Genomic DNA, 15,752 nt, shown 5'->3' on the forward strand with positions numbered 1-15,752 from the left:
CACGCAAACCACCCCACCAACTCCCTCAGTGTCAATTTCCTCCTTCCCCAGGAATGCCAATAGTCCTGCAGGCCATGTCACTGGCAATTCTGACGATTCCTCTCCTGCCTGGGATTCCTCCAATGCATCCTTGCGTGTAACGCCTACTGCTGCTGGCGCTGCTGTTGTTGCTGCTGGGAGTCGATGGTCATCCCAGAGGGGAAGTCGTAAGCCCACTTGTACTACTTCCAGTAAGCAATTGACTGTTCAACAGTCCTTTGCGAGGAAGATGAAATATCACAGCAGTCATCCTACTGCAAAGCGGATAACTGATGCCTTGGCATCCTGGGTGGTGAGAAACGTGGTTCCGGTATCCATCATTACTGCAGAGCCAACTAGAGACTTGTTGGAGGTACTGTGTCCCCGGTACCAAATACCATCTAGGTTCCATTTCTCTAGGCAGGCGATACCGAAAATGTACACAGACCTCAGAAAAAGAGTCACCAGTGTCCTAAAAAATGCAGCTGTACCCAATGTCCACTTAACCACGGACATGTGGACAAGTGGAGCAGGGCAGGGTCAGGACTATATGACTGTGACAGCCCACTGGGTAGATGTATGGACTCCCGCCGCAAGAACAGCAGCGGCGGCACCAGTAGCAGCATCTCGCAAACGCCAACTCTTTCCTAGGCAGGCTACGCTTTGTATCACCGCTTTCCAGAATACGCACACAGCTGAAAACCTCTTACGGCAACTGAGGAAGATCATCGCGGAATGGCTTACCCCAATTGGACTCTCCTGTGGATTTGTGGCATCGGACAACGCCAGCAATATTGTGTGTGCATTAAATATGGGCAAATTCCAGCACGTCCCATGTTTTGCACATACCTTGAATTTGGTGGTGCAGAATTTTTTAAAAAACGACAGGGGCGTGCAAGAGATGCTGTCGGTGGCCAGAAGAATTGCGGGACACTTTCGGCGTACAGGCACCACGTACAGAAGACTGGAGCACCACCAAAAACTACTGAACCTGCCCTGCCATCATCTGAAGCAAGAAGTGGTAACGAGGTGGAATTCAACCCTCTATATGCTTCAGAGGTTGGAGGAGCAGCAAAAGGCCATTCAAGCCTATACAATTGAGCACGATATAGGAGGTGGAATGCACCTGTCTCAAGCGCAGTGGAGAATGATTTCAACGTTGTGCAAGGTTCTGATGCCCTTTGAACTTGCCACACGTGAAGTCAGTTCAGACACTGCCAGCCTGAGTCAGGTCATTCCCCTCATCAGGCTTTTGCAGAAGAAGCTGGAGACATTGAAGGAGGAGCTAACACGGAGCGATTCCGCTAGGCATGTGGGACTTGTGGATGGAGCCCTTAATTCGCTTAACAAGGATTCACGGGTGGTCAATCTGTTGAAATCCGAGCACTACATTTTGGCCACCATGCTCGATCCTAGATTTAAAGCCTACCTTGGATCTCTCTTTCCGGCAGACACAAGTCTGCTGGGGTTGAAAGACCTGCTGGTGAGAAAATTGTCAAGTCAAGCGGAACGCGACCTGTCAACATCTCCTCCTTCACATTCTCCCGCAACTGGGGGTGCGAGGAAAAGGCTCAGAATTCCGAGCCCACCCGCTGGCGGTGATGCAGGGCAGTCTGGAGCGACTGCTGATGCTGACATCTGGTCCGGACTGAAGGACCTGACAACGATTACGGACATGTCGTCTACTGTCACTGCATATGATTCTCTCAACATTGAAAGAATGGTGGAGGATTATATGAGTGACCGCATCCAAGTAGGCACGTCACACAGTCCGTACTTATACTGGCAGGAAAAAGAGGCAATTTGGAGGCCCTTGCACAAACTGGCTTTATTCTACCTAAGTTGCCCTCCCACAAGTGTGTACTCCGAAAGAGTGTTTAGTGCCGCCGCTCACCTTGTCAGCAATCGGCGTACGAGGTTACATCCAGAAAATGTGGAGAAGATGATGTTCATTAAAATGAATTATAATCAATTCCTCCGCGGAGACATTGACCAGCAGCAATTGCCTCCACAAAGTACACAGGGAGCTGAGATGGTGGATTCCAGTGGGGACGAATTGATAATCTGTGAGGAGGGGGATGTACACGGTGATATATCGGACGATGATGATGAGGTGGACATCTTGCCTCTGTAGAGCCAGTTTGTGCAAGGAGAGATTAATTGCTTCTTTTTTGGGGGGGGTCCAAACCAACCCGTCATATCAGTCACAGTCGTGTGGCAGACCCTGTCACTGAAATGATGGGTTGGTTAAAGTGTGCATGTCCTGTTTTGTTTATACAACATAAGGGTGGGTGGGAGGGCCCAAGGACAATTCCATCTTGCACCTCTTTTTTCTTTTATTTTTCTTTGCGTCATGTGCTGTTTGGGGAGGGTTTTTTGGAAGGGCCATCCTGCGTGACACTGCAGTGCCACTCCTAGATGGGCCCGGTGTTTGTGTCGGCCACTAGGGTCGCTTATCTTACTCACACAGTCAGCTACCTCATTGCGCCTCTTTTTTTCTTTGCGTCATGTGCTGTTTGGGGAGGGTTTTTTGGAAGGGACATCCTGCGTGACACTGCAGTGCCACTCCTAGATGGGCCCGGTGTTTGTGTCGGCCACTAGGGTCGCTTATCTTACTCACACAGTCAGCTACCTCATTGCGCCTCTTTTTTTCTTTGCGTCATGTGCTGTTTGGGGAGGGTTTTTTGGAAGGGACATCCTGCGTGACACTGCAGTGCCACTCCTAGATGGGCCCGGTGTTTGTGTCGGCCACTAGGGTCGCTTATCTTACTCACGCAGCGACCTCGGTGCAAATTTTAGGACTAAAAATAATATTGTGAGGTGTGAGGTATTCAGAATAGACTGAAAATGAGTGGAAATTATGGTTTTTGAGGTTAATAATACTTTGGGATCAAAATGACCCCCAAATTCTATGATTTAAGCTGTTTTTTAGGGTTTTTTGAAAAAAACACCCGAATCCAAAACACACCCGAATCCGACAAAAAAAATTCGGTGAGGTTTTGCCAAAACGCGGTCGAACCCAAAACACGGCCGCGGAACCGAACCCAAAACCAAAACACAAAACCCGAAAAATTTCCGGCGCTCATCTCTAATAAATTCCCAATACACTAATACAATATCCAAAAGCACAAAATAAACATAAAAATCAAACCGATACAAGTTGAACATGACAATTAGGTTTGAATTAGACATACACATGAGACATAGGGAACAGAAGACCTTGCTTGCAGTCTAGTGGACACTTGCGTATAGCTATACTGTGTGTACACAGAGTTATGGCAGTGTATTACGGTCAGTGTTATTGCAGCGTTTGAGAAATATGTGTACAATTATCTTGTGTTGCTTTTCTCCCACAGGAACCTTTGAACCCTATAAACGTTACAAACTTTCAATTTACCCTATATTAGCAGAAAGGGTGGAGGCTTCATATACAAAGTGTTTTTATTACAAGGAAGGAGGTAATGACAATATATTATTAATCTGATTTATCCCAGGTATAATATTCATTATACAAAGAGTGTCATGTAAAATGCAAGGTAATACTTTGTATTAAGTATATGGTATTAATTACAGCTCCCCTTCGAGGACCTAACGCCAGAATAGAGAACGTGGGCAAAACTGTGGCAACAATAAAATGGGATCGAATCGGAAAGGATGAAGCAAACGGATTTTTAACTACATTTAGTATTGTTTATAAATCTAGTAATGAACATGAATCTGGTAAGTAGATTGTCCACAGTTTTGTCCCCTGAACTTTTTGCATTCCAATTTTTTTTCTAATTATCTTTACAGTTTTGTTTAAAAACTATCAACTATAATAGACTTTACTGTGCTGAGTTATAGAAACAATGGACTTCATTCAGAGCTGGATCCGAACGTAAACGCCAAATGCATCTGGGGTATAAAAAAAAAGGCACATTTTGTGACCTATTCTGAGTTGGCCACATATCATACTTACCTACATCTTTTGTCTCCTGTCTGGTAGAAGACCAGAGAGGTGACACTGCTGGACACTTTAGGGGGCGGGGCCTGGCTCTGGGGAGGGGGCTGTGTTAAAATGACGTGACTGGCGTCATTTAGCCCTACTATCTCCACCCAGCACCAATATTCCCATAATTATCTAACCAACCTGTTTGCTACACAAGGAAGTGGGTGGTATATGGAAGATATTCTATGGGTGCAGGGGACTAACGAAAAAATCGTGAGTCTCCTGCAACTTCACCACATATGAGATATGCACCTAACTGTGCTTAGGTAGTAAATGCGCTTCCCTCCCAATACAAGGAGTAGCAGTTGATTTACCGACGGACACAATACTGATGGTCTTAATCCCGACAGCCATTGACCGACAGTCAAAATACCAACATTCATTATGCCAACATGTTCAAAATGCTGACAAAGTCGGAATACCGACATGTCAAAATGCCGACATGCGTTTTTAAGGAATTTTTGGCCCAAAACAGACTTGTTCACACTTTACCATCCCAGTGGACCTAGAGGGCAGCGAGCCCTGCAAGTGGATGCAGTACACTGAGATGGTGTCCATGTCGACTTAGGTCGGCATTGACACCTCCCAAAAAAACTCAAGTCGGTATTTTGACATGTCGGCATTTTAAATGTCAGTATTCTGACTATGTCTACATTTTGAACATGTCTGTATAAAGAATGTCAGTATTTGGACCGTGACGGTATTTTGACTGTCGGTCAATAACTGTCGGGATTATGACCATCGGTATTGTATCCGTCGGTAAATCATTCTGAACCCAATACAAGGACCAGGAACAGATGATTGTGATCACATCTGCAAGCTCTGTTCTGGGTTCTTACTAATATTCCCAGTGAGTAAGGACATGAGTGGTCCTTAGAGGAGCATGTGGGAGAGTTTGGAATATAGTTGGGGGTCTGTAGGGACATTTTATGGCAGTTGCGGTCTGTGGTCATGTGGGGGAGGTTAGGTATATTTTGTGGCAGGAGAAGTCTGAGGGCATGTTGAGGGCATTTTGCAGCAAATGGGGGCTCTAAGTAGCTTGTTAAATCTTTCATCAGTGACAAACTATTCCTGCCAGTGATGACAACTAAAGATTAGGAATTAATTAATTTCTTGTTTCTTTCTTCCACTAATTCCAGTTGTTACAGTGGATAGTCATATCTACAGATACACGCTACAATTGCTGCCAAACACTCTGTACACGGCTTATGTTTTAGCAAGTACCCAGGCTGGGAATACAAGTGGAGAACCTGTTGAGTTCCGCACATGGAAATATAGTAAGTCATTACTGTTGGGACTCTGCTTTACAGGACTATATACAGTACAACGTTCTCAGGTATGCCGCTCCTATATCCACTAGTGGAAACATCCAATGGAGCTTTGTTTTTGAGGGAAATACACAACAAGATGGAGTGATTGACATTGGTACTAGATATTATGGAAACACACAGGTGTAGATCACACTTGGCACTCAGGACTTGGAGACAGTCTCCTACAATATGGCTGCCAACCATCACTACATTAACGGGCAGTCACTAAACCTACTACTACTACATTTCACACAGAATTTACTAGAACTTTGGATCCGAGGCAGGAGGAGGTGACCGGGGTTGATTCGAGTGAGTAGAAGGGCTGGCACTGCCTGCTTAGTCCTATGACTGCTGGAAGATTACCTCCCAGTAGCTGTTGGTGGGTGTTTGTGACACCTTTCAGTGGCAGACGAGGGAATGCAGTGGTAGAGGAACATGGTTAGGGGTGTGGCCAGCCAACACAGAGGCTTGGAAAACCGTTAGCGAGCCCCTTTATAAATATTTTCCATGCATGATAATTTAGCAGATTAATGCACTGTAGAAAATACACCTCTGCAGTACAATGTAACATATGTATAATTATGAGGGTTTCCCCTGTGGGCCAGTCCAGCCCTGCGGTCACATCAGATACTATAGTATAGCAGGCAGGTTAGGGTCGGGGGTGTGTGTGTTAGGGTTAGGCTGTGGGGAGGGGGAGTTAGAGCTAGGCATCACAGGGGGAAGGTTAGGTTTAGACACTGAGTGGTCTATTTACTAAGCCTTGCATGGAGATAAATTGGACGGAGATGAATGACTAGCCAATCAGCTCCTAACTGACATGTCACAGACTGGGTTTGAAAAATGACAGAGCCGATTGGCTGGTACTTTATCTCTGTCCACTTTATTTCGACCCAAGGCTTAGTAAATAGACCATTAAGTGGGGAGGGTTAGGGTTAAACTGCAGGGAAGGGAGAGGTTAGGTTTAGGCACCACCAGGGGGAGGTTACGGTTAGGCACTAAGGGGGGAGGTTAGAAGTTAGGGGAGAGGGGGGAACAGTCTTACCTCCCTCCTGTGGGGATTTACACTATCGGCATCCCGCAAGTTGGGATATCATACTGAACCCAGTTGCATCTGTTTTTTCAATCCATTAGATAAGAATAATTTAATCTAAATATTAAAAAATTCATTAACAATGTTGATTTTTTTTGTGCTAAAAAAACAAAACTTATCTGCACTTGGAAGCAAAGCAAAAAGCAAATTATAAAAGGAGCAACATTGCACCTGGAAAAACAGTGTTTGACTGCAAGGGGAGCAAATACATTATTTTTTGCATGCAGGATAAATCCTTGCTGTTTCTACATGTAGCCCACAAATGCTGGACACCTTTATTTTTACACTGCAATTTAGATTTCAGCCCGGACACGCCCCTCTCATCTGCCCCGCGTAGTCGTACAGTGCAACACGGTTTTGCCAAGATGCAAATTTGTTTTTTTATTTGTTCGTTTCCATTAAGCTTTGCTCCCCTCTCAATCAGCCCCTCTATATTATAACAAAGAGTGTGCTAAAGTACCATCAGTTCCTCTAAGCTCTTGTTAAATATCTATTCATTAACTTATTTTCACAAAGACACTGAAGATATTGGCACCTTCATTGGAACAATAGGAATATGTGTGATGCTTGTAGTAGTCGCTGGAATTACATATGTGCAAAGGAAAAAAAAGTAAGTACATTTGTTTTTATTCATTTACAGTGAAAAATGAGGTTCCAGGTATTGTTACAGCTTGTTTTCAGCTGAAGTTGCCATGACTTCTGTTATATGCTACGTATGAGTTGGGTAGAGGATGCCGGCAGTCAGAATACAGACTGCGGCATCCCTACGATTAGAATCCCGAAGTATACTTACCTTCCCCACATGGCCCCTTAACTTTAACCCTCCTTTCCCCAGTGCCGTAACTAGACATTTTAGCGTTGTGTGCAAGATAGGGCATCAGCGCCCCCCATCTATGTAAAAAAAAAGGGGCAGTGCGCGCCGTAGTACAATATAGGGGTGTGGCTTCATGGGGAAGGGGTGTGGCAACAAAATAATACCAATTCATATTACATATTATAGTAGTCTCCATTATTCAAATTACGCCGCACAGTAGCACTACTACACCAGGTACAGCCCCTTTTACAAATTAAGGTGGACAGATTCCCCTTTTTACACATTACGTCAGACAGCGTCCCCCTTTTTACACATTACGGCAGACAGCGTCACCCTTTTTACACATTGCGACAGGCAGCGCCCCCTTTTTACACACTAAGGCAGACAGCGCCCCCTTTTTTACACATTACGGCAGACAGCGTCCTCCTTTTTACACATTAGGTAGACAGACTGATAGACAGACAGATAGACTAGAATAGAAGAATAGAATAGATGATACTTACCATCTCTCAGGCAGTCAGGCTCCTCGGTGCTGGCAGCTCCGAGTGGCAGGGGAGAAGGAGGAGGAGGGAGGGGGAGGAGGGAGCCGCAGCAGCGCAGTGTAATGGGCGGCGGCGCCGCAGCAGATATCCCTCTCCTTCCGCATTGGCTGCCCGCCGCCGCTGTGAATGCTGGGATGAGGGAAACACATCCCAGTATTCACAGCGGCGGCGGCCCAGCCAATGCAGAAGGAGAAGATCTGCTGCAGCGGCACTGCCGGCAATTACACTGCGCTGCTGTGGGTCCCTCCTCCCCCTCCTCTGCTGCTCCCTCTCCTCGTCCGGCACAGGTGGCTTGTAATGAGTCAAATTGACTCATTAGAAGCCGCTGGCCGTTGCGCCCTCAGTGCGACTGCGCTGTGTGCCAGGCACACACGTAGTTATGACGCTGCCCTTCCCACAGCCTAACCCTCCCCGATGCCGCCTGAATCTAACCCTGGACCCGCCGCCGCCTGAACCTAACCCTCCAGCATCACATTTACAAGGTATTTACAATGACCCTGACACTGACTAGGTACTGTAGTTGCCTCTCTAGTCACCGGCTACTAACTGGCGTCAGTTGTCCCACCCTAACCATAAAGCAGAGCTTATCCCTCGTCCTCAAGCACTCACTAGCTATATATTTACACACGTGGTCCACCTGTGGAGCTGAGCTGTGTGTGCAGGGATATGTGAGGAATTATCCCAGTCTTTAGCATGAGTCTGCCGACTCCCACAGAAAGCATTTGACTCTTTTATAAGAGACTGGGACAAACTACCCATCTATCTATCTATCTATCTATCTATCTATCTATCTATCTATCTATCTATCTATCTATCTATCTATCTAATACCCTGGATATGTTCCAACAAATTTTTATACATCAATCCTGATATTTTACAGGATAAAACATCTCTTCTGGCCGAACATACCTGACCCAGCACAGAGCAGTATTGCAGAATGGCCATCAGTCTGGTCACAGGTAATTCATGGGTACATTGTCTAGTTTATAGTAGTGTGCAACGTGCCTTTAGGACTGCAGCTTGAACTTTGTCTCAGGCTACTGGCACTATACATAACAGATATGCAAACAATGGATGGTTACAAACTAGCGCTAGTTTAAAATAGTAAAATCTTATAACGACTTGAGACTTCTAAGCTTTGTCCAAGGATTCTTTCAGATTTTCTCTTTTCATTAGAAAGACACTCACTTTATAATTCTGTCTCGTTTTCACATAAAGGTATCTTTCTGTCACCAAACATCAGGGGTATGTTCATTTGAAATAGACTTAGCTATTGGAATAACACTTACATTAGTGTCCTGTCTCGCGTGCACAAAAAGGTATCTTTCATCCCTCACAGTGTGGGCGACAGGAATCAGGCAAACCAATGCTTTCTTTTTCAAAAACACACGGATTTTTTATTTGTCCAATACAGCAAAGTAGATGGTCAGGTGAGGTGAATGGCAGTAACTTCAACGCGTTTCGGGGATTCCCTCCCCTTCCTCAAGAAGTGAAATGTATGATTCGGTTACCCCGGTTAAATTTAAACATCACAAGGTCACATGGTACATTTTGACCAATCATAAGCAGCAAAAAGATACACAGGTGTATGTATTTAACAATTAGACATAAAAACGTGCACATACATACTACAGCATTTTTATAATCAAATTTAAAAGCGTTCAAAACACAGAGATTAAAACATTAATAATCATTCAGATGTCAGATCCTTAATTGAATGTAAATTAACCTGCACAACATTCAGAAAAATTGCAGTCCAGCGATCTCCGGGAGTCCATAATGTTACAGACTCAATGCTTCTTTGTATATGTATATGAATAATTGTCTGCCCTGTTCGGAGACCGAATATCCTATGTGCTAATAGGCCCCTTATACTCTGAGGTTGCACACAGTATTACATTATCTCATTGCCGGACACCAGTGTGTCCATCGGCATAAGTTTCATCCCCGTCTATTACAAAGCGGGGCTCTCTACGCTGCACAGAATGTGACAGCATTCTTGTGCGGCAAGCGCTCTGTACGGGCGCACAAAATTAAATAATGTTTAGACATCGGGCTACTCGCTCTCTGAACGTGCAATTTTTCTGAATGTTGTGCAGGTTAATTTACATTCAATTAAGGATCTGACATCTGAATGATTATTAATGTTTTAATCTCTGTGTTTTGAACGCTTTTAAATTTGATTATAAAAATGCTGTAGTATGTATGTGCACGTTTTTATGTCTAATTGTTAAATACATACACCTGTGTATCTTTTTGCTGCTTATGATTGGTCAAAATGTACCATGTGACCTTGTGATGTTTAAATTTAACCGGGGTAACCGGATCATACATTTCACTTCTTGAGGAAGGGGAGGGAATCCCCGAAACGCGTTGAAGTTACTGCCATTCACCTCACCTGACCATCTACTTTGCTGTATTGGACAAATAAAAAATCCGTGTGTTTTTGAAAAAGAAAGCATTGGTTTGCCTGATTCCTGTCGCCCACACTGTGAGGGATGAAAGATACCTTTTTGTGCACGCGAGACAGGACACTAATGTAAGTGTTATTCCAATAGCTAAGTCTATTTCAAATGAACATACCCCTGATGTTTGGTGACAGAAAGATACCTTTATGTGAAAACGAGACAGAATTATAAAGTGAGTGTCTTTCTAATGAAAAGAGAAAATCTGAAAGAATCCTTGGACAAAGCTTAGAAGTCTCAAGTCGTTTTAAGATTTTACTATTTTAAACTAGCGCTAGTTTGTAACCATCCATTGTTTGCATATCTGTTGTTTTTAGGGATTGTGAAGGGAAGATCCCAAGTGTTATAAACCAGCAGCTCCTATTTGGTAGCGCAGGGCTACATACATATACGTTTGTTAGACTATACATAACACATTAGCCATAAAATGGTCTTTTACAGTAGTAGTGGGGACACGGATTAGGATTCTTCCATAACGCTAAAAAGCATTTTAAAAATGAATTGTCTCATGATTTGTTAAAACGAGCTACTATTCCACTAGGGTGTGCTGGACTTGTAAGAAATTTCAGGGTATCATTTCTCTTCCATGTTTTACTGTTTTCTTGGAGAGGAGTGTCAAATAGAGGGAAAAATGGACCATTCAACCCCTATTGGTTGTTACTTAACAAATAATGCAACTCACAGCCCCCCAGAAGCAGCAAATTGTATTGAAGTCCTACTCTGGTCCACAGTGAGCGGATGATGGGATAGTTTCAAAAGCTAAAGAAAAATGTTTACTGAAGCACATTGCATGGATATTGTTCATGAATGTCTGGATACCATGGCTGCAATCTAATTTCAACCTGGAAGCCCTGCTGGAGAGCCAGCATTCCTACTGGCTAACACCACCTGCTTCTGGTATCTAACTAAGGAAGCCAATCCTGACTTATTTTTTCAATCCAAGTTTTCGGGATTGAAAAATCTCAATCCTGGGATTCCCAGGACTGAGTTGATCAATGAAAATATTATAAAATAAAAAGTATGGCCCAGCCCCACAGGAAAAATATAAAACTTTCATGTACCTGATGAGACTAAAATAACCAGAAAATGGGTGAGTGACACTGGTGTCTATCCATGTACATAATGAAAAATGAATTGTTTCTGATCACTATATATCACATCAGCTCAATATATGGCTTTGATAAGTAGCAATTCATGTATACTCACCTTTCTGATGATGCAATCTGGTATCCTGTGTTCCTGCCGTGTTCTCTTCTCCCGCGGTGCTTGGAGTCAGCCAGCGGGTCCCTTCTATGCATGCGCCAGCGGCTGAGGTCCCTGGGAGCTGTAGGGTCTGCTGAGAGTTCAGGGGCAGAGCCAGCACGGGTGCAGGCCAGAGAGCAGGGACGCATTGAACTTTCTTGCCATTTAATGTTTAAATACCGATTACGCTAGCCTGAGATGGCAAATCTGTAAACCGCTACGGAACAGAAAGCAGAGCTTTCCGTTCTTCATGAATTGCACTCACCATACACCATACAAAAGTACGGTGATCGATTCAGGCATGGAACGGGGGTGCCGCTGGAGAAGTCAGGAACTTCTCCACAGGAACCCGCTTCGTGCATAGCACTATGCACTGTTTTCCACAAAACAGGACTTTTCTCTGCTTTATAAATAGATCCCATTGTCTTGTTCACTTTACTCACCCTCCTCCAGAGTCCACTCTGAGTCCAGATTGAAGAGCAGCACTAGTCTCCCACCTTGGCCCGTCTCAAGTCACTCACAAGGGGGAAAACAATTGTTTTGCATGCCCGATCTCAATTTTTTTTTCCGCGCTGATTGCACCCAGAGAGGTCGGGCTAAGCCGGTATATGCGGCTAAACCCGACCTCACTGGGTGCGATCAGCGTGGAAAATGAATGGACGCCATCCGAAAAGTCCTATTTGAGCACTTTTTGCGCATTCAGCTCACCACCGCACTGGCAGCTGAATGCACCCAAACAGAGTCTGTTGGCCACCATCTCCTGGTTACAAACAATTGAGTCACAGTAGTCAGTCCCACTCTTGTGGGACGCAGGCACCGCTCATAACCACGCAGCCACAGCACTTTGTGACATCAGGTGCAGCTATGCCCCCCTTCCCCCTCTTGCCCCCCTCTGGACAATGTGTGGGCTGAGTGTTAGTGCTCACAAATATGTGTATCTCAATCCCAGAAATCAAGTCCCGGAACTTTTTGGCCAAAATCCCGGGATCCTGATTGTACTCCCTATCTAACCAGAGATTACTGTAGGCTGTACAGTGTCTGTGTCGGAGGGCTACATTGCTAGCAAATGGATAGTGTTTCCTCAACATGACTTCTCTGTTGCTTATTGGTCCCTTTATAATCTGTGCATAACTTTATTCATCCCCCACAGACCACTCTCATTCAGAATTCCACAGAGTCAGACGGCGCCTTCCAGTCAGACGACCTTCAAGTTCTAGATGCGGTGTACAAGAATGAAAGAGTCCGCCTTATAGATGAAGAAATGAGAAAGCTTCTATTTGCTGACATGCCGAAGAGTTCCACGTCTTCTGTGAGCCAGGAAGGATCCTCCCAGGTGCACTATGCAACCACTGAGAGGTGTCAGGAACATTTACCTTGCACACCACCATCATCTCCTGGCTCAGTAAGCAGCAGCTTGCTGATCACTATAGCTGGTGACCTAGATGCTGAGATCCAGGAGGTGCCACATGCCTTGGAACTAGCACATAAAATTGGAGCAGAGATTGCTGAAGTCAACCCATACCTGAAAAATTCTGTGAGGACGAGGGAAGCAATACACGTTGCAGATTCCGATCAGTGATACAGAGTGCAGAATTAGAACTTTAACCAATTTAGTTTCAAAATAAAATGCTTCTGGTTTATCCCAGCATGCAAAATTATTTAAGGAGCCATTGCTATAAGTATATAACCTATACCACTCTTTCTATATGTGACTTGGTGGAAAATGTATCACACCTTCTAAAGAGAACAAGTGGAGGTCTTGCCTAAAGCAACCAATCAGATTCTAGCTATCTTATCTAGTATTTTCTATAAAATGATAGTTGGAATCTGATTGGTTGTTATGTACACCACCTCCAATTGTGCTTTGTGTGTTTTGATAAATATCCCTGACCCTGAGTCCTAACTCCACTAGCACCATCGGTTACCAATCTGTACCCTAACCCAAACCCCCCCTTTCAGGGGCAAATAGCCGCAGAAGCACACATTTCCATTCACCGCATCACAAGGTGGTGAGTAGAAATGTGCAATAAATCGGGAGTTTGGGCATCCAAAGCTGTACTGCTGATTGGTTTAGCGACTTCGTGTGGTGCCGCAGGCTTTTCTCCCTCTATGGGTGTCCGCGACACCCACTCCACACTAGCGCTCGTCCCACTGGCGGCATAATGGTGGCCGGGATCCCGCTGTTGGTATGATGACAGCCGGGATCCCGACTATCAGTAAAACGTATGTATTCCCTTCTGGGAGCTTGCACCCTATTGGGAGGAACAATAGAATTGCTCTGATGGTAGCCCACAAAACAATTGAATTCTCCCCGTAATGAACAAAAGAATCCTAATTGCAGAGCCATAGACACTATCACTGACCTGGTTTGGGAGTGTTGTGGACTCGGGGCTTCTTCCGATGACCGGGAAGAGGAACCGCCACTGGGTCGCAGTAGGGATGGCCGGATGTAGGTCTTCCTCATGCAGGACTACGTCGGCAGGCGGGAGGCACAGAGGAGTTCTTGACGGTCTCCTGTAAGACAAGACTCGTAGAAATACTGAAGGCTGGGGTACTGAGATATTAGAGGTACCGTGATGTCGGAGGCTCCGCGGTATTGGGGTTCTGAGGTGCTGGAAGTACAGGGCGTGCTAGGAGGCCCCTGGAGGTACGGAGATGCTTGGAGGCACGAGGTGCTTGGAGGCACGGAGGTGCTTGGAGGCACGGAGGTGCTTGGAGGCACGGAGGTGCTTGGAGGCACGGAGGTGCTTGGAGGCACGAGGTGCTTGGAGGCACGGGGTGCTTGGAGGCACGGAGGTGCTTGGAGGCACGGAGGTGCTTGGAGGCACGGAGGTGCTTGGAGGCACGGAGGTGCTTGGAGGCACGGGATGCTTGGAGGCACAGGATGCTTGGAGGCACGGAGGTGCTTGGAGGCACGGGATGCTTGGAGGCACAGGATGCTTGGAGGCACAGGACGAGGGAGCTCTGGAATCACAGCTTCCGAAGGAGAAACGAAGATACTCAGGCACCGGATCTCTGCCTGGTATCCGCTTTTAAACTCCCCGCCCCAGCCTGATTGACGGAGCAGGCAGGTGACGTCAGACCTGCTCCGCCTGCTTGCCCTCACTTGCGATGGCGGCGTCCCTGCTTCCGGGAAGCCGCCGGGGAGCAGCGCCGACCCGCCACTGAATCCGGAGACCGCCAGGGGGAACGAGGCGCCGGGCAGACCAGACCACCCGTAGGGACAAGCGCGGCCGCCGCGGCCGCTGCAGGTTTGTAACAGTACCCCCTCCTCCAGGAGTGGCCCCTGGACACTTCCCGGGCTTAGTCGGATGTTTGGAGTGGAAGATCCGAATCAGACGAGGAGCCATTACTTCAGTAGCTCCAATCCAACTTCTTTCCTCAGGACCGTAACCCTTCCAGTCCACCAAGTACTGTAATTTTTTATGAAGATAACGGGAGTCAAGAATAGCTTTGATTTCAAACTCTGCTCCGGCTTCTGCCACTACTGACGTTGACCTAGGGAGTGCTGAGTGGAACCGATTCAGAACGAGGGGACGGAGTAGAGAAACATGAAAGGCGTTAGGTACTCGAAGATGGGCAGGCAAACCCAGTTTACAGACCACAGGATTTAAGACTTTTAGCACAGGGTAGGGCCCGATGAACCTTGGAGCGAATTTCATGGTAGGCACCTTCAGCCGGAGGTTCCGTGTGGACAGCCATACCCTGTCCCCAACTTTATATTGAGGTGCAGCTCGCCGTTTCTTATCTGCGAAGAACTTGTACCGAGCCGAAACCTGCTTAAGATTGGCATGAACCTTCCTCCAAATTTGTCCAAAGTGTCGTAGAGTGGATACTACAGCAGGAACCTCTACTAACGGAAGGCTTGGAAATTCCGGAACACGGGGATGGAACCCGTAATTGACGAAAAATGGTGATTCCCCAGTGGAAGAATGAAACAAATGGTTGTGGGCAAACTCCGCCCAAGGCAGCAACTCCACCCAATTGTCCTGTGAAGGAGAGAGGTACAGACGAAGAAAAGTCTCTAGATCCTGATTGACACGTTCCGTTTGTCCATTTGTTTGGGGATGATAAGCAGACGAAAACTTAAGTTTGATTTGCAGAGTCGAACAAAGGGCTTTCCAAAACCTGGCGGTGAACTGTACTCCTCGGTCAGAAACAATCTCTTGTGGCAACCCATGCAAACGAAAATGTTCTCGGATAAACAGTAGTGCCAGTTTCGGTGCTGTTGGAAGACCAGTCAAGGGCACAAAGTGTGCCATCTTCGAAAAACGGTCAACGAT

The 15,752-nt window shown here is 46.0% G+C and overlaps 1 protein-coding gene across 1 annotated transcript in view; it reads left to right on the forward strand.

Moving 5' to 3' along the window:
- IL31RA (interleukin 31 receptor A) overlaps window positions 1-13,114 on the forward strand; it is a 102,454-nt gene extending 89,340 nt beyond the window's left edge. The window contains exons 11-16 of the mRNA XM_063962497.1: window positions 3,375-3,476; window positions 3,592-3,738; window positions 5,146-5,283; window positions 6,923-7,016; window positions 8,643-8,721; window positions 12,620-13,114. Of these exons, the coding sequence (XP_063818567.1) occupies window positions 3,375-3,476; window positions 3,592-3,738; window positions 5,146-5,283; window positions 6,923-7,016; window positions 8,643-8,721; window positions 12,620-13,048 (989 nt within the window). The 3' untranslated portion in view covers window positions 13,049-13,114. The remainder of the gene's footprint in view (window positions 1-3,374; window positions 3,477-3,591; window positions 3,739-5,145; window positions 5,284-6,922; window positions 7,017-8,642; window positions 8,722-12,619) is intronic.
- Window positions 13,115-15,752: the final 2,638 nt, after the last annotated feature.

Source organism: Pseudophryne corroboree, chromosome 1, assembly GCF_028390025.1.
Source record: "Pseudophryne corroboree isolate aPseCor3 chromosome 1, aPseCor3.hap2, whole genome shotgun sequence".
In the NCBI taxonomy this organism is placed as follows: domain Eukaryota; kingdom Metazoa; phylum Chordata; class Amphibia; order Anura; family Myobatrachidae; genus Pseudophryne; species Pseudophryne corroboree.